The sequence below is a fragment of the Aptenodytes patagonicus genome, chromosome 2 (genome assembly GCF_965638725.1).
Source record: "Aptenodytes patagonicus chromosome 2, bAptPat1.pri.cur, whole genome shotgun sequence".
NCBI lineage: Eukaryota > Metazoa > Chordata > Aves > Sphenisciformes > Spheniscidae > Aptenodytes > Aptenodytes patagonicus.
In genome coordinates, this window is record NC_134950.1 from 110,614,384 (window position 1) to 110,630,262 (window position 15,879).

At 38.4% G+C, this 15,879-nt stretch overlaps 1 protein-coding gene across 1 annotated transcript in view; it reads right to left on the bottom strand.

Moving 5' to 3' along the window:
- The window catches only part of CNTNAP2 (contactin associated protein 2), a 1,225,394-nt gene that overhangs the window by 408,231 nt on the left and 801,284 nt on the right, over positions 1-15,879 (bottom strand). The window contains exon 11 of the mRNA XM_076330744.1: positions 10,641-10,747. Coding sequence (XP_076186859.1) covers positions 10,641-10,747 — 107 coding nt within the window. The remainder of the gene's footprint in view (positions 1-10,640; positions 10,748-15,879) is intronic.

The following is a 15,879-nucleotide window of genomic DNA, read 5'->3' on the forward strand; positions in this document are numbered from 1 at the left end:
GGCACAAGCCTGCCCACAGGAGAGCTGAGTGACCCGGTGCCAGCTGCAGTGAGCCCCCTCAAGCCCATGGGTATGTGGGGTGGGGAGTGGACCTGATTGTGCTATTGGGCAATTAAGGCCTAATAGTGCTCTCAGGGTCCTCAGCCTCTGCAGTACAAAAACTTACCGTCTGCCTGACCCATCCAGTCAAGCCTTCGAGGACTACTTCTTGAAATCCCAGACATCAAAGGAGACATTTACCAGTGATTCATCTACAGGTTTATTAAAGATCCAAACAGAATATTGGCTGGTAGGAGATTTGCTGAGGAAACAGCCAAATCGTAAGACTACCTCAGCAGTCCAACTGATGCACAGAGTAATTTTAAATGGAACAAGAAGAATTTGGATGTCTTGTTAAACATGTGACAGAGACTTGGCTATGATTTTTTTTTTCTGTTACCATTTACGGGGAGAAATTCTTGAATGGGGGATTTCTCAAAACCTAACTTAGAAAATATTTATAATACCATTTGCAAGGACATTCTGTGTAAGCTTATATACATCTTAGAAATATTTGTGCTTGACATAACATATATTCTTCGCTATTGGGAATTACATCTGTAAAGTGAGGGCCAAAACATCAAATGGCACGCTATGATTTTTGTCATCATTGTATCTGAAAAAAAATTATAAACTGTGTTTGGTTCCTTCATCTCACAGGGAAAGACTAAATGAAGGGTCTAATAAAGAAGACATGCATGGTAATATGCACCCAAACTTTAGTAGGTTCCTTGGGAGCAAAGGATGTGAAAGAAAACTAATCACTGGAAGTTTCTTTGAGAGTCTGAATAAAAACTAGAATGAAGAAAGCCCAACCGGCATAAACACTTTTCTTTTACTCACTCCTTCTTCACCAAGCTAGCAAACATTCTCTAAGGCTCTTGGATGCAAACAGATCATTCAGCTTTTTATTACCCAGCAAGCTAGGATCTCCCTCCTTCTTTTCATGAAAAACTTCAACTCTTCTTGAAAGACTGTTCAAATTTCACTTCAGTACCTTACTTTGGGAAGTTGCACCTTTTTTTTTTTTCATTTTTTCCTTTTTTTCTTTTATTTAAATTTTAAATTAAATTTACTCTTCCAATTTTAAGGAGAGCTCTTAAGGAAAAGGACAGGAATGTTATCTTAAAAATGTGCTAGGAAAAATATTTCTCTCCAATTTCATCTTCTTGGATATATTTTTGTTTCATTCTTTTTTAAGGCAGATCTATATCAACACAGAGTTAAGTTTTACGTACAAATCCTGAAAACTATTCTGGTTTTCATGTTAAAGGTTGCATATTGTACGTGAAACACAAACCCAGTTTCTATCAACATCAAATCCTTAATTACATAAACCCAAATTTCTTTCTGAGCACAGGCAAGGCAACTCTAGTCTACAACTGGTAGTATTGACCATCAAATTATTATGCCTTCTTCACGTTAACCTGAGAGTTAATCATCAAAAAGTGTGATATACTGAGGAAAAATACTTTAATACGTTTAAGTTTTTTAAACAGAGGTTTTGCTAGGTATAGCAAGGTCAATTCTGCTGCACTGGAAGCTATGGGGGGGAATTACTCTCTGCTTGTTACAAAGGAAAGGAAAGGAAAGGAAAGGAAAGGAAAGGAAAGGAAAGGAAAGGAAAGGAAAGGAAAGGAAAGGAAAGGAAAGGAAAGGAAAGGAAAGGAAAGGAAAGGAAAGGAAAGGAAAGGAAAGGAAAGGAAAGGAAGAAAGGAAAGGAAAGGAAAGGAAAGGAAGGAAAGGAAAGGAAAGGAAAGGAAAGGAAAGGAAAGGAAAGGAAAGGAAAGGAAAGGAAAGGAAAGGAAAGGAAAGGAAAGAAAGGAAAGGAAAGGAAAGGAAAGGAAAGGAAAGGAAAGGAAAGGAAAGGAAAGGAAAGGAAAGGAAAGGAAAGGAAAGGAAAGGAAAGGAAAGGAAAGGAAAGGAAAGGAAAGGAAAGGAAAGGAAAGGAAAGGAAAGGAAAGGAAAGGAAAGGAAAGGAAAGGAAAGGAAAGGAAAGGAAAGGAAAGGAAAGGAAAGGAAAGGAAAGGAAAGGAAAGGAAAGGAAAGGAAAGGAAAGGAAAGGAAAGGAAAGGAAAGGAAAGGAAAGGAAAGGAAAGGAAAGGAAAGGAAAGGAAAGGAAAGGAAAGGAAAGGAAAGGAAAGGCTGAGTTGGAAGGGACCTTCGCTCTGAGGGAGTACTGTTGTTCTCAGGCTCTTGTGTTTTAGTATGTTTTTCCAAGGGAAACAGCTCAGGCATTTCTAAAAATGAGTACAAGGAGAAAAAAAAATACCCACGGGAAAATGAACAGGTATTGCTCACCTCAAAAGATTTGCAACCATTTAGCTCAGGAGCACGTCCTGCTTCAGACTGAGGGCTTGATCTTTGAGCCTTGCTAGGGCCAGAGATGTGGGGTTTTGCCATCCTGTGGAAACCCAGCTCAACTGGATGAACATAGCAGACTTTCAAAACCCTCACTTCGTACCTGCTTTTTGCAAATTTGTTCAGATGGTCAAATGATCTCGAGACAATCCACAGCGCTCACCCCCATCAGAAGGTACACACCTCCTTCCCACCACGTGACAGAGCCAATGCCTAGGATGGGACATGACTGCCCATTCAATCCCTTCTGCTAGTGCAGGGCAGGGAAGAAAAGTCATCAGAGATTTCCTCAGGATGTACTGGTAGGGAAAGAAGGAGGTAAGAAGGAGGAGAGGGGAGGAGAGGGAGGAGAGGGGAGGAGAGGAGAGGAGAGAGAGGAGAGGAGAGGAGAGGAGAGGAGAGGAGAGGAGAGGAGAGGAGAGGAGAGGAGAGGAGAGGAGAGGAGAGGAGAGGAGAGGAGAGGAGAGGAGAGGAGAGGAGAGGAGAGGGAGAGCTGGAAGGGACCTACAACAACCATCTAGTCCAACTACCTGACCACTTCAGGGCTGACCAAAAGTTAAACCATAGTGTTAGGGGGGTTGTTCAAATGCCTCTTAAACACTAACAGGCATGAGGCATCGACAACCTCTCCAGGAAGCCTGTTCCAGGGTTTGAGCACCCTGTCGGTAAAGAAATGTTTCCACATGTCAAGTCCAAACCTCCCCTGACAGACGCAGCTTTGAGCCATTCCCACGTGTCCTGGCACTGGGTGCCAGGGAGAAGAGATCAGCACCTCCCTCTCCACTTCCCCTCCTCAGGAAGCTCTAGAGAGCAGTGAGGTCGCCCCTCAGCCTCCTTCTCTCCAAACTAGACAAACCCCTTGTCCTCAGCCGCTCCTCAAAGGACATGCCTTCCAGCCCCTTCCCCAGCTTTGTTGCCCTTCTCAGGACGCATTCATGTACCTTAACATCCTTTTTACATTTATTCATGTACCTCAACATCTGGTGGGGTCCAGAACTGCACACAATACTCAAGCGAGGCAGCACCAACACTAAATACAGCAGGATAATCCCCTCTTTTGACTGGCTGGTTATACTGTGTTTAATGCACCCCAGGATGCGGCTTTCTCTCTTGGCTGCCAGGGCACCCTTCTGTTCAGCCACTTCTTCACCCAGCCCACTGTCTACCTTCTCATCTCACAGTTGGACAACTCGTGCAGAAGGATGCTGTGAGGCATAGTATCAAAAGCCTTACTAAAATCCACAAAACTATATCCACTGCCATCCCTTTATTCATTAGGCAGGTGACTGTAGAAGGATATTAGTTAGACAGGACTTTCCCTTTCTGAACCTATGTCGACTATGTCTGATGGTTCATTGTCCTTTAATGTCCTTTAAATGCCTTTCAATAGCACCCAGCATGATACACACCACTTTCATCTTGTCAAACTGTAGAAACTTTGGAGCGGTTTTTCCTGTGCTTTGTCAGTAATGACACTCCACATGCAGATTATCTAGTGAAGATGATTATTCTGCTGCTGCCTGGAGGCACTCTGGCTGCCTGTACATTCTCTTGAGAATAATTAGTGCATTTATGTGTCCATAGTTATACAACCTGATTCATGAGAACCTAAACAACCTTACCATTAATGGACAGTCTGGCTTATTTCACTCAGATTAGGTTGAACGAGTAAAATAGCCTGCAATATTGCATATTTTTAATCGCCGCAGAAATACTTTTTGTAAAAGTGGTTTTCTATTCCTTACTCACACTTTCCCCTTACCTTTATTAAACTGTAAGATAGGAAAAAGCTTCCATAAACATAGTCCGTGACTTGTTAAGACAACTCTTTTTCCTGATCAAATAATGCATTAATATGCTTGTGAAACTGCAAGGCCTTTGTCTTTTCTAACAAATTTGTTTGAGATCACAAAGAATAACCATGTTGTTCTCAGAATTCCCCCAGTCTCCAGTGAAGTGAAAAACCATACTTTGCTTGTTTGGGATGACTATACATCTGTACAGTTTCTTTTCTTTTTTTCCTGAAGTAAAGTTCAGAGCATATTTTTGCCAAATTATTTATTTGCTTTCTCGCTATGGAACTATTTCTGAAATTGCTGACAGGAAAATATCATCGCCATGCCACCTTTTCTTATCTAGACTCTAAATGTAGAAAGTCCAGTGTTTCAGGTGTTTCCTCATTTATGGAAAATCATTATACAGGAAAATCAGTTAGTACAAACTAATTGATGAAGGTCTTGCTGATGATCACAGCCTATGAAGATTAAATTTGGTTTTCTGATTACTGATTTTGGCAATAATTGGGAATCCAAATTATCACTGCTTCGACAATGTGTGTAACACAAATGTTTCTTACACAAAGTTTTTTTCTAGATACTATTAAACTCATTATTAAAGCAATACTTCATTTTAGGGAGAAGGTCAATGTTCCTGGAAAAAAATATCAATGCCCATTAGACTTCCAGTGATACTTAATGTATTTATCATTTCAAGAGAAGATCAGTACTTTATTCCTCATTAACTTTGAATCATGTTCCAAAATATAGGGTAATATTTATTCACAAGCTGTGAGAAGACAAAGCCAGAGAATTCAGAGGTCAAGGTCTGTTATATTGAAACTAAGAATCACTACATTTTTTCAAATACTCATTTTGAAAAAAACTTACAGCACATTGCCAATCTGAAATTGTAAAATTGTGTATGTTCTTTCTCAAGAGTTGCATTCTTTGTGTATTCCGACGCAATTAATGCCTCTTCTAGTGACAAGAGTGAGTATGTAAGGTCGTATTTCTCCTATTGCTTTTACAGAACTAACAGGCAACAGATTGTGAGCAATCAAGTCCCTCCTATGGAATAACTGAAGATTTATAAGCAAACCCTTTCCTGTCCAATATTCTTGAAGGAATGGGGGCTGCACACCTGTAAAAGTAAGGACAGTGTTTGTTTGAAGGTGAAATTAAAGAATAGAACTTGTCTCTCATATGAGTAAAAATGGGTATAATTAAGATTAATCTTTTAAGTGCATTGGACTTTTTTGCTACTGGAAATCATTAGGAGAAGGCAAATATGATCAATCTAGGTTCTCTGGGCTTTTTCCTAAATCTAACAAAGTTTGTGCAGGAGGTGGTAAGTAGATGCACCATAGTCATAGTAAACTGTCAGTAAATCCTTTCTTGTGTTTCTTTTACATGTAGATTCTAGAGAAAGCATGCATTGAGCTATATATCAAAAATCTGAGACAAAGAAGCTTAAATGATCGTTATTTATCCTGATAGACAATTTGTAAATTTATACCACTCTGTTTTAAAGAAGCTGTAAATAGCAGGAAACACATTAGAGCCTAAAACAAGATGTATAACTTGCACAAAGTGCAGCAGAGTGGTGTTACCTGAAGATCATGATGGAGATGAGAAGTGATAAGGAAAATGAGCTCCTGTTCTCAAAGGCTTCAGGAACCATTTACCAATAGACTGTGGAAAAATATCACTCTAAGAACTCTGCACAACAGGTCAGCCTTTGGTAGTCTTTAAAGGTTAATTAGTCAGGGATTAAAATTTAGCTGATACAATAAAGCTAGTAAGGATGATACTTACTGTTAATTATAACCCTAATAATTAATTCTTAAATAATTTTCTAACTCTTTCATCACTGTAAATCATTATTTTTAAGTAAATACATTCATTTATCTTTTAGTCTTGTCTAATGATAAAATCGATGCTCTAGTCTGATATTTGCCAGGCCACACCATTCCCTTGGGCACAGAGTATCTGTTTGCCAAAAGAAATCTGGCAGATTTCTAGGGTATTTACCATGCAATGAGAGAGACACAACTTTCCAGTATTTTTGGTTAATTCACCACTGAGCTCCAGGGACCCAGTTGTAGCTGGATGTGTGGCAGGTGCAACCGCCCTGACAAAGACGGGGGCATTAAGACCGCTGTGTCCTCACTTTTCGTGCCCTTACTTTCATGCCTTTAAGGTGGCAAGTGCTGACCATCACGTACACACCTTGGGGCAGTGTGTATTTGTAAAATACCATCATGTATACACCTTGGGCGAGGGGTAAGAAAGTCAAGGCCCTCAGCCAATCAGAACTGACCACAGATCAGATTTGACTAGGGTATAAATGGAGCCCCACTGGAGGGCAAGTTGAGTTGGTCCTCCTTGGACAGTGGGTCTGCGGTCGGGGACTCTCCCCTTGGGTTGGGATGCCGCCCAAGGAAACTCCTCGAGGTTGAGAGCCCTCATCTTATAGGTGAGTGATTGTGCACATTTTGGATCCTCATTCCTAAAGCCAGCTGTGCAGTATTAATTCCTTGTACACCATCCTGAACCTGTGGTTTACTGATGTTGCCTGAGTGTTGGTGCCTCATTTATAGTTAGTTTTCTCCTAAACAATTTTGGTTAAAGTTTATTTTTTAATCTATCATCTGCCTACTTTGATTACACGAGCCTCCACGACAGGATGAAACAAATTATTGTGGAGTAGAGACATCGTTTTCTGTGAATGGCAGCTTAAGCCTCTGACACCTAACAAGATAGTGGACACAGAGCTTGGAGATTTTGGGGTGTCTTTGAAAGATGAAGAGCCTTCCTATAACAATGTCCTATTCTGAAAAGCAAATTATTTCATGATCTTAAAATGGCAAATGTGCGTAACTGATTTACACAATTAGAGAGATAATAAGAATTAAAGTAGTTATTTCAGATTTATTTATTTGAAATTTTTCCTTCTGTAGCTGTTTATTTTTGGTTTATAGTTTCTACTATGTCTCAGCCCCAGAATACATATTTCTCCATCTCTCTAGACTAACTGTTGCTTTCATTACCATACTATAAACATATTATGACCAGACCTGTGTGAAACAAAGCCATTTTGATTCACAAGGATTTCATGAAAACATTTTTCTGTGTTTCACTTCAAGGAGTTCATCCCTTGAGTTTGTCTTTGAATTTCAACTTCAAAGGAACCTAAACCCAGGATCTGAAATTCAGTCAAGGCTGCAAAGCCTTGCCTTGTTTCAGGTTAAAAGCTCGGGAAAGTGTTGAATTCCCTGACCAAAGCAAAATCAATTCACTGAAAAAAAAACCTTCAGTAACACAGAATTATCTTGTTCCTTTAAGTTCAGCAAAACTCAAACTCATTAAAATCATCAGCTATGGAGTTACATTCCCCACTAACGTAGTCTTGACTCCCATTTCTTTGAGAAATGCCCTGTTATACCCACTGCACAAACATACATTGAGAAAAGAAATATATATTTTACTGTAGAGTATAATACCATTTGTATTTGTAAAATAATCTTATATTTAAGTAAAATGGTACTGAACAAGTGCTATCTGCACTTAAACACTTTCCTGCTCCATAGAATCATGAAATCTGCTAAATTTTATAGCCTTTCATACAACCCACAATGCTGTTTAAAATTGCTTTCAGCTAATTTTATACCACACACCAGTTATCATTCCAACTTCCCTCCTCCCCCAGCATCTCTTTTGTACTGCTATTGCCACAAACATCAGAACTCAAGAGCAAAAGGCAGCATACCAAGCCTGTCCGAGTACACACGTACACTGCACAAGTAGGAAAAGACACATAGGGTCAGTATCATTGCAGCAGAGCTGAGGCCCCAGACCTCAGGACAGTATAACTACAACCTTTGGCAAGCTTCAACAAATCCCCTCATTATTTGCAGCTATACCCAATACCGTGAACACGGCTGGAACATGCTCTTGTAAATAGTGATAGCTCCTGCTCAATAAAGGCAGAGTTAAAGTTGTCTCAGTCTATAGCCTGACGTTATAATTTTTGGTTTTCAGTCATTTTTGTGCCATTAAATTCTGTACTCTAGAAAGGCAGAAGACTTCACATATTCTGACAGGATATCTATCAATCAAGTGAATCACTTTCTGCTCACCCTCATTTTGTAAGAAAGAAGACTTCTAAAATTGTAGCAACACACATGGTAAAGACTAAAATTATGTTCTTTAGACACAAAAATGAAACAAAACAAAAGCTTAGCCATCTATGTTAGAAACTTTGCCTGAATTAAAAAAGTAAAGGTTCTTGAACAATGTGTCTCCAAATGACCCGGACAGCTGTAATCCCATACACTTTATCCATTCCATAGCTAAAGATGGGACAATATACTCCAAATCCCCCTTTGCAGTCCAGCAGTGCCTTTTACTTGCCTTATTGCACTGTTTTATCCATAAAAGGCAGGTGAAAAATCTATTAAGAGAAATGGTCACAGCTCCTTGGATTGTTATTTCTTTCCTTTGTAATAAATGTGATTTTGGAAAAGTGATATCATCCATTTGTCCTTGCTACTTCTTTTTGGGACTCAAGAAGAAAGCTAAACTATGTCAGGTTACATCTTAAAAGCTCATCTGCACACCCACAAAGGAGCACAGACAGACAACGGCAGGAGGGGTAGCCCAAATAATACCCTGACGGGCCATCTAGTGTCCAGGCATCAGCAACTGTGCAGCCTGAGATCCAGGGGTCAGCCACTGGGCTGAGTGAGTGCCTGAGCTGAGCCGCTGGAGGGATCCACCGTGTGTGGATGTGGATGTTCACTACTCTCACTAGTGGACATGCATCCTGCTCAGCCAGAGGGGGGAGCAGGATGAGGCCATTGGTGCTGTGTTCATGTGCATGCTCTGTCTATGATCTGTATGGCCAGCCATGTCTATATGTATGTGGTGTATATGGGATCGGTGGGCGCATGCCTACCAGGAATACATTTACGGCCTTGCTACTGGTTGGAACTGGGGGAATGCAGCTGCAGCAGTCTCACCGCTGGCGGGCTGTTGGATCCAGCACGATACATTTTCCTCTAACAGATTATACTTATTTTCAAAGGCTCACCAGAAAAAATATTCTTACTTAACTGAGCTTCCATCCCTGCATTTCTGCAGTTAAACATCTTAACAGCCTATCACATGCGTAGTAATCGTATTTTCCAAGTGGCTGTAATAGATCAGCCAAAGCTCTAAAAATACTATACTTTCAGAGAAATATATGAATTATTTTTCTTTGTTTCACTGAAATACAACATCACTCTAAATTCTGTGTTTTCTTTCCCAAAATTAGATGCAACCACACCATCACTATGCACATTCACCCTTGGTGGAAAAAGGGCTGCCTATGAAATTTCTCCTCCAAAAATTGGTAGTTTAAATCTCTCTCTTTAATAAACGTTCATTTGCTATTTAACGCTTTCAGTTTTACCAGTTCAGTAGCCAGACCATGGAGAACTTTGCCATTCAATGCACATATATGTATTAATAGTTATATAAAATACATTCCCTCTTACATTAATACAATGTTTAAAAATAGAATAGGTTTTTGTTGAAATTCAGACAACTGTGAATTGTCAAAATTTTCTCATTGGTTTGGGTTTTTCTGGTTAAAAATGAAAGAATTCTGCAATTATCTTTGTAAAATTTTACACAGCTGTAGTTAAAGTAAATAGTAAAATAATATAAATTTATAACTAGGCTTCAATTTTAAATTTCATGTGTTCAGAAGCATTTTTACTCTCTCCTCAATATTAAGAGATTATTTGTTAAAGAAAAAAGGGAGAAAAGTAAGGACTGAATATGTTTTCTGCATCTTCTAGATATTTTAGAATACACTTCGCAGATGAAAATCCCACTTGTAGCGTACAATAGAAGGAACAGAAGACACATGCTGCTGACTGCATGCATTGTTCAGCACATACAGAAAGAGCAACTGTACCTTTTTCTCTTCTTTCTGTGCTTTAATAGTGTAGGGCATGTGGAACTCATAGGAAACAGTCTTATTTGGGAAACTCATAACAACAGAGTAAATAATTTGATTTTAGAATGGCCAATATTCAGTATATAAACACGCTTCGGGATTAGCAACCTGAACAAGCGTCTCTCTAGCAGCGGTCAGCAGCTCTCTCCAACAGCTTAGGGCAGATTCATTGTGTCCATCTGAAACTCTAGTGTGCAATCGCTGAGAATGTGTTTGTTCAGTACACCCAACTAAGACAGCTGTACTGCTTTGGTCCCTTGCATGGTGCAGCACAGTGCTATATAAATACATCCCTATGTAGATAAGGTGGAGTATGATTAAGCCAACACCTCCTTTCAGGAAAGGTTTTAGGATCTTTAACAACCAGAGGGGAAGACTTTGACTTTTTATCTCAATCAAAAGACATCAGTGTCTTCCCTACTCCACTGCAATTTCAAAACTGCAGGATGGCTTACAGTTATGACAAGTGGCGCCACTGTATCCAGTTCCATCACAAGTGCACTTGAAGCTGTCCCACGTCTGGCTGCATTTGCCACCGTGTTCACAGTGATTGGGCACACACCTGTCAGGACGAGATGCAAAGACAGAAAGAAAAATCTAAATGAGCATCAAGATTTACACACAGCTAAATTGTGAGCTGCCCAAGCAGTGTATCATGTCCTTGCCTGGTAATTAGTCCTTGTTATTTTAGGCAGATTAACAGAATTTATATCTGAACACACAACTGCACAAAAGATGATTCATCGAGGCTCTGCTGTAGCCCTTTTACAAACAGAAAAAAAGCGCAATAAAGGTGGAATACATTCACCCATCATAAATTAGGGTTCTAAGCTACGTATGACTGGTACTTAGCTGTCAAAACAAAAAGAACATCACGAGTCACACCTCCTCCTGCTGTGCAGGTGGTGTCATGCCTCAAGAACTCCAGTCCAACAAGTAACTGAAAGTTAAAGAAAGAATGCCAGTGAGTTGCTATTTATCATTCTGTTGCCAGCAATGGGATAAAGTGGAGGCAGATTGCCTGCTGGCTAGGATGGAAATTACTAATGCTGCATTATTAAAACAAACAATAGGCTTCAGTATAAAAGCTGTAAAATTTTTTTCTTCACAGGGATTTGTGGCAGGTGTTGTTCACCTTTCTCCCACCCACCTGCTTTTCTTCTCCAGCTACACTGTTGCTGGAGAGTGGAAGGAATGCAAAAGAAAAATTGGAACAGCAAAAAACAAGTTATAGCAGAACATATATTTATTGTTCGAAATATTATCTAAATATGATTTCAAAGATTTGAGTTTGGCCAGTTTCTTTTCTATCAAGGATAGTTAAAAATGGGAATTACCATGTACTTTCACCTTTGAAACTATTAAATTTCTTTTCTTTGAGAGGGCTTTGAAATATCGTTCCAAAGAATCTTTTTTTTTTTCTTATTAAATTCGTTACAGTCAGACTCAGTACAGGCTCTGCATTTTTGATCAAGAACTAAAGGCGCTTTTCTTTCACGTTGACTTGGCCAAATCTAATTTAGGAGCTACACTTTTTTGCCACGACATTAGAAATAAAAATTAGAAGACCCCCTATTAGACAAACAAATTAAAATATTTTCATAAATGCATTACAAATTAAGTATGCTTATCTCTAAAATAAATGTGAAGTTCATCATATTCCTGTGATAGTTAACAATACTCTATTAAATAACACCCAAGGACAGCTTTTCTTTCCTATGTAGCAATTTATTGAAACTGAAGGTATTTGGGTGAACCCTCTATAAGCCTACAGCCTCATAACTCCTCAAGTTCCAATTAACAGCATTGGCATAGATGACTCAGCTACCAAGAGTAACCTACGTTATGATATGCATTAGACTTGAACATTATGTACTCATATTTATAAAAGATTTTTGGTTTTATGCATGCCAGTACAAGTATCTCAGAATATACACAATATAGATGTCTTACATCCTATATCAGCCTGTAGTATTCAAGGCTGCCCATTCTTTCTTTTTAAAAAAGATCAGAAAATACTGGCTTGGTAAAAAATAGTGCTTAAAGAAATGCTCTTCTAAAGAAAGAAACAAAGCATTTAAAATTTTTGTTTTCACAGTAAAATAGTTAAACTACCTGAGGCAATTATCACAGTTCAATAAATTATGTTTTCAACATGGTTTAAGCAAATTCATTTACTTTTGTAAGTGTGGCAGGCTAAATGCACAGATAGAGGCAATTACTGCTATTCAGCTAATAGGTGATGACTTTCTGTTGTGTTCTCAACACCACAGAAGAAAAACAAAAGCATGTAATAGCGCATTTCTAAACATCCAAATGGTTTACAATTTATATGAATCCATAGCTGGTGGGTACAAGAGTAGGGAAAGCAGAGAGCAGTGACATTTCAAAAATAATCTCATAAAAGTAACTTTTATTCAAGGATATAAACATCTACAAAAGTTCCTAAATCTGAATATGGTTTTGTATTTTTTCCAGCCTTTCAAAATAACTGCTTTTGATGTATTATCTTCTTCATTTACATTTGAACATACATTACTTCAAAAGTATTTTTCCAATGACCAAACTAAACATTGTTCTATGTGAATTTCACCAGCTATTCATATGAAGTCTCACACATAATGCTAGCAACTAGTTTCGCATTTTAGTGCAGCATAACTTACTTTTATTGTAGCATAACTAGTAAAGATACTGCATTATTGACTATATAACTGAGGTAAATGAATTAATCTAGGGAAATATGAAAAACAGATATTTATCTGTATCATTTAACGGAGCATATTAAGTCATAAAAGCAGAGGTATTCAGCAAACTCCTTGATGTTAATTTTATACTTCTAACAAGATGGTTGGACTAGCCTAGTCTGCATCTGCAAAATTTCTTTTTTACTCACCTGTTTTTCCCTGTTCTAAATATGATGTAGTTAGAAATAAGAAGTAAATGATATCTTAATATTTGTGCTAACTGGAGTTTAAATCAGTGTCCTGGTTTCGGCAGGGACAGAGTTAATTCCCTTCCCAGTAGCTGGTACAGTGCTGTGTTTTGTATTTAGGATGAGAACAAAGTTGATAACACACCGATGTTTTAGTTGTTGCTAGGTAATGCTCACACTAGCCAAGGACTTTTCAGCTTCCCATGCTCTACTGACTGAGAAGGCTGGAGGTGCACAAGAAGCTGGGAGGGGGCACAGCCAAACTGGCCAAAGGGACATTCCATACCATGTGACGTCACGCTCAGTACATAAACTGGGGAAAGCTGGCCGGGGGGGCCGCTGCTCGGGGACTGGCTGGGCATCGGTTGGCGGGTGGTGAGCAATTGTACTGTGCATCACTTGCTTTGTGTATTATTATTATTATCATATTATTATTATTATCATAATTTTATTTCAATTCTTAAACTGTTTTTATCTCAACCCACGAGTTTGTCTCACTTGTGCTTTTCCAATTCTCTCCCCCATCCCACCGGGTGGGGGGAGTGAGCGAGCGGCTGCGTGGTGCTTAGTTGCCAATTGAGGTTAAACCACGACAATCAGCCTATAGGATCATTTCCTTAAGTCCTCCCTCCACCCTCAATTTTCTTTTAGTTTATTTTATCAGATAGAATGATAAGATTTATTTTCTATTAAATCCATCAGCAAACTTCTGTAACATAATCTGCTGCTCACCTGCCCACTTTTTGGACAAACCTTACCCACTATAATAGAGTTTACAGGAATTTTAGGTAACCAGAATATAAAAATTACAAAAAAAACCCTTTTGAATTCAGTAGAGGTATCAAGAGGAATATAAGTTCGAACTGTAAACTCCATTATCTTTCAAACACTTTTCTTGCCATAGAGTGATGGTAAGGTACGAATACTGGTAAGATAGAAGGTACCTTGCCTATGTATTTCAGTATACATCTTGGTAAGAAATTTGTATTTTTAAAATCATCTAAGCATATGCAATTATATAGTTTATCTACTTATGCTTATCATTTAGTATATACACAAAATATATACACACAAATTGTATACACACCAATGCATGCTCTATTTGCAGTTCATTTATATTAAAAGACTGTATTTCTAGGCAATTGCCTAGGAATAAGGCTGCAATACAGAAAGAAAAAAATAACTTCAAAACCGCACTTCCTTCCTGAACTAGGCTCTGAAGTTAGAAACCGCCACAAAACAGAGAACTGGAAGTAAGTTCCTTGTCACCGAGTTGTGTCCCTTCCCATTGTGGACACCTGTATTTTAAGTACTGCTGCTTACAAAACCTTGCTGACTCCATTTTGAGAACTTTCTTGCTCTATGGGCTCCTTCTGAAAGGCAAGTCTAGAACTTCATCCCTTCAAGGGTGATACACTTTCCTTTAATTTCCACCCCAAAATTTATCCATAGAGAGTTTACAGCTGCTGTTTTGTTTGGTATTTTATTTAGTAACATTGACTTGTGTCTTAAACAACTTTTGTTCTTTGGGATTTACATCTGATGACTTTGTAGAGAGCAATCATAACTTCTCTCAGTCTGTATTTTTATGAAAACAAGTCTCCTGTTGGAAAATAGGTTTTCTATTGTTCTTCCTCGTAGCTCTGTTCCCACTTGCACTTGTGATTTAATGACTATTCTGGAGGAGGTCTTACCAATGTTTTGTGATTTCAGAGTTGATCAACATTTTTATATTTCTCTACTGAAATTATTTTGTATGATATATAGCATTTTCCTGACTACCTCAGAGTAGTGGTTCAAAGTTATCTTGAGATTGCTCAGTACATTAAATACCTTCGGTACTTTCCCATCCTTCTTCTCTTCGATCACTTCCAACCAACAAGCTCCATCTTTATACCAAAATTCTTGTTATTGTTGTTAACAGTACTACTGTTACTACTACTCTGTACTACTAACTTCCATGGTGTCATCCAAATCTTTCTGCTTATTTTTCTAGGCTGAATCTGCATCATCAGCACATTTCGTCACGATATTCCTAATTTTGAACCAAGGTCAAAGCATTAAACAGGATCAGCTCTGGCACTGATCTCCGAGCAACTTTAATCTCTCAGCCAGCTGTTCACCCATCAGTATAAGTTGTGAGGCAATTCCATTTGCCAGTTCACAACTCACTCTGCAATTCACCTCTCAAACCCCACCTTCCCTGCTTTAGCTAATAATTTCCATCATTACAGTATATCAAATGTTTTATTGACATCTGACAAACTAGATCTATTGCATTTCTCCTGTCTGAGAAAAAACTACTGTGCTTTATCGGAGAAGGAGATCGGGTTAATCCTGAACAATCGACTGTTGATAAATGTCTGCTGCATTTTACTCTACCTTCCATTTACTTCCAGGTTTTTAATTACTCTTTCCTTCATTTCTTCAAAAGCTTAGTAAGGCTACTAAAGTCAGTTTAATAGGTGTCTAGTGATCTGGATCTCTCTCCATTTGTTAAATTACATGAGCTTAACTCTGTCACCTAATAATACAAAACCATGGGGTTTTTTTGTTTTTTTTTTTTTAGGGTTGCAATATGATATGTTAGTATTATGAAACAGGGCTGTCTTCCCAATTATTATCTAATTCATTTTGATGTATTCTTGGTGCCTGCTTACTCTGTTATCATCCTAAGTAATGGCTATTCCTTCATTTCTTTGTTATTTGCTGATTCATTAGCAATATTTAATCAACAATATTCCTCAATAATAACTGGTATA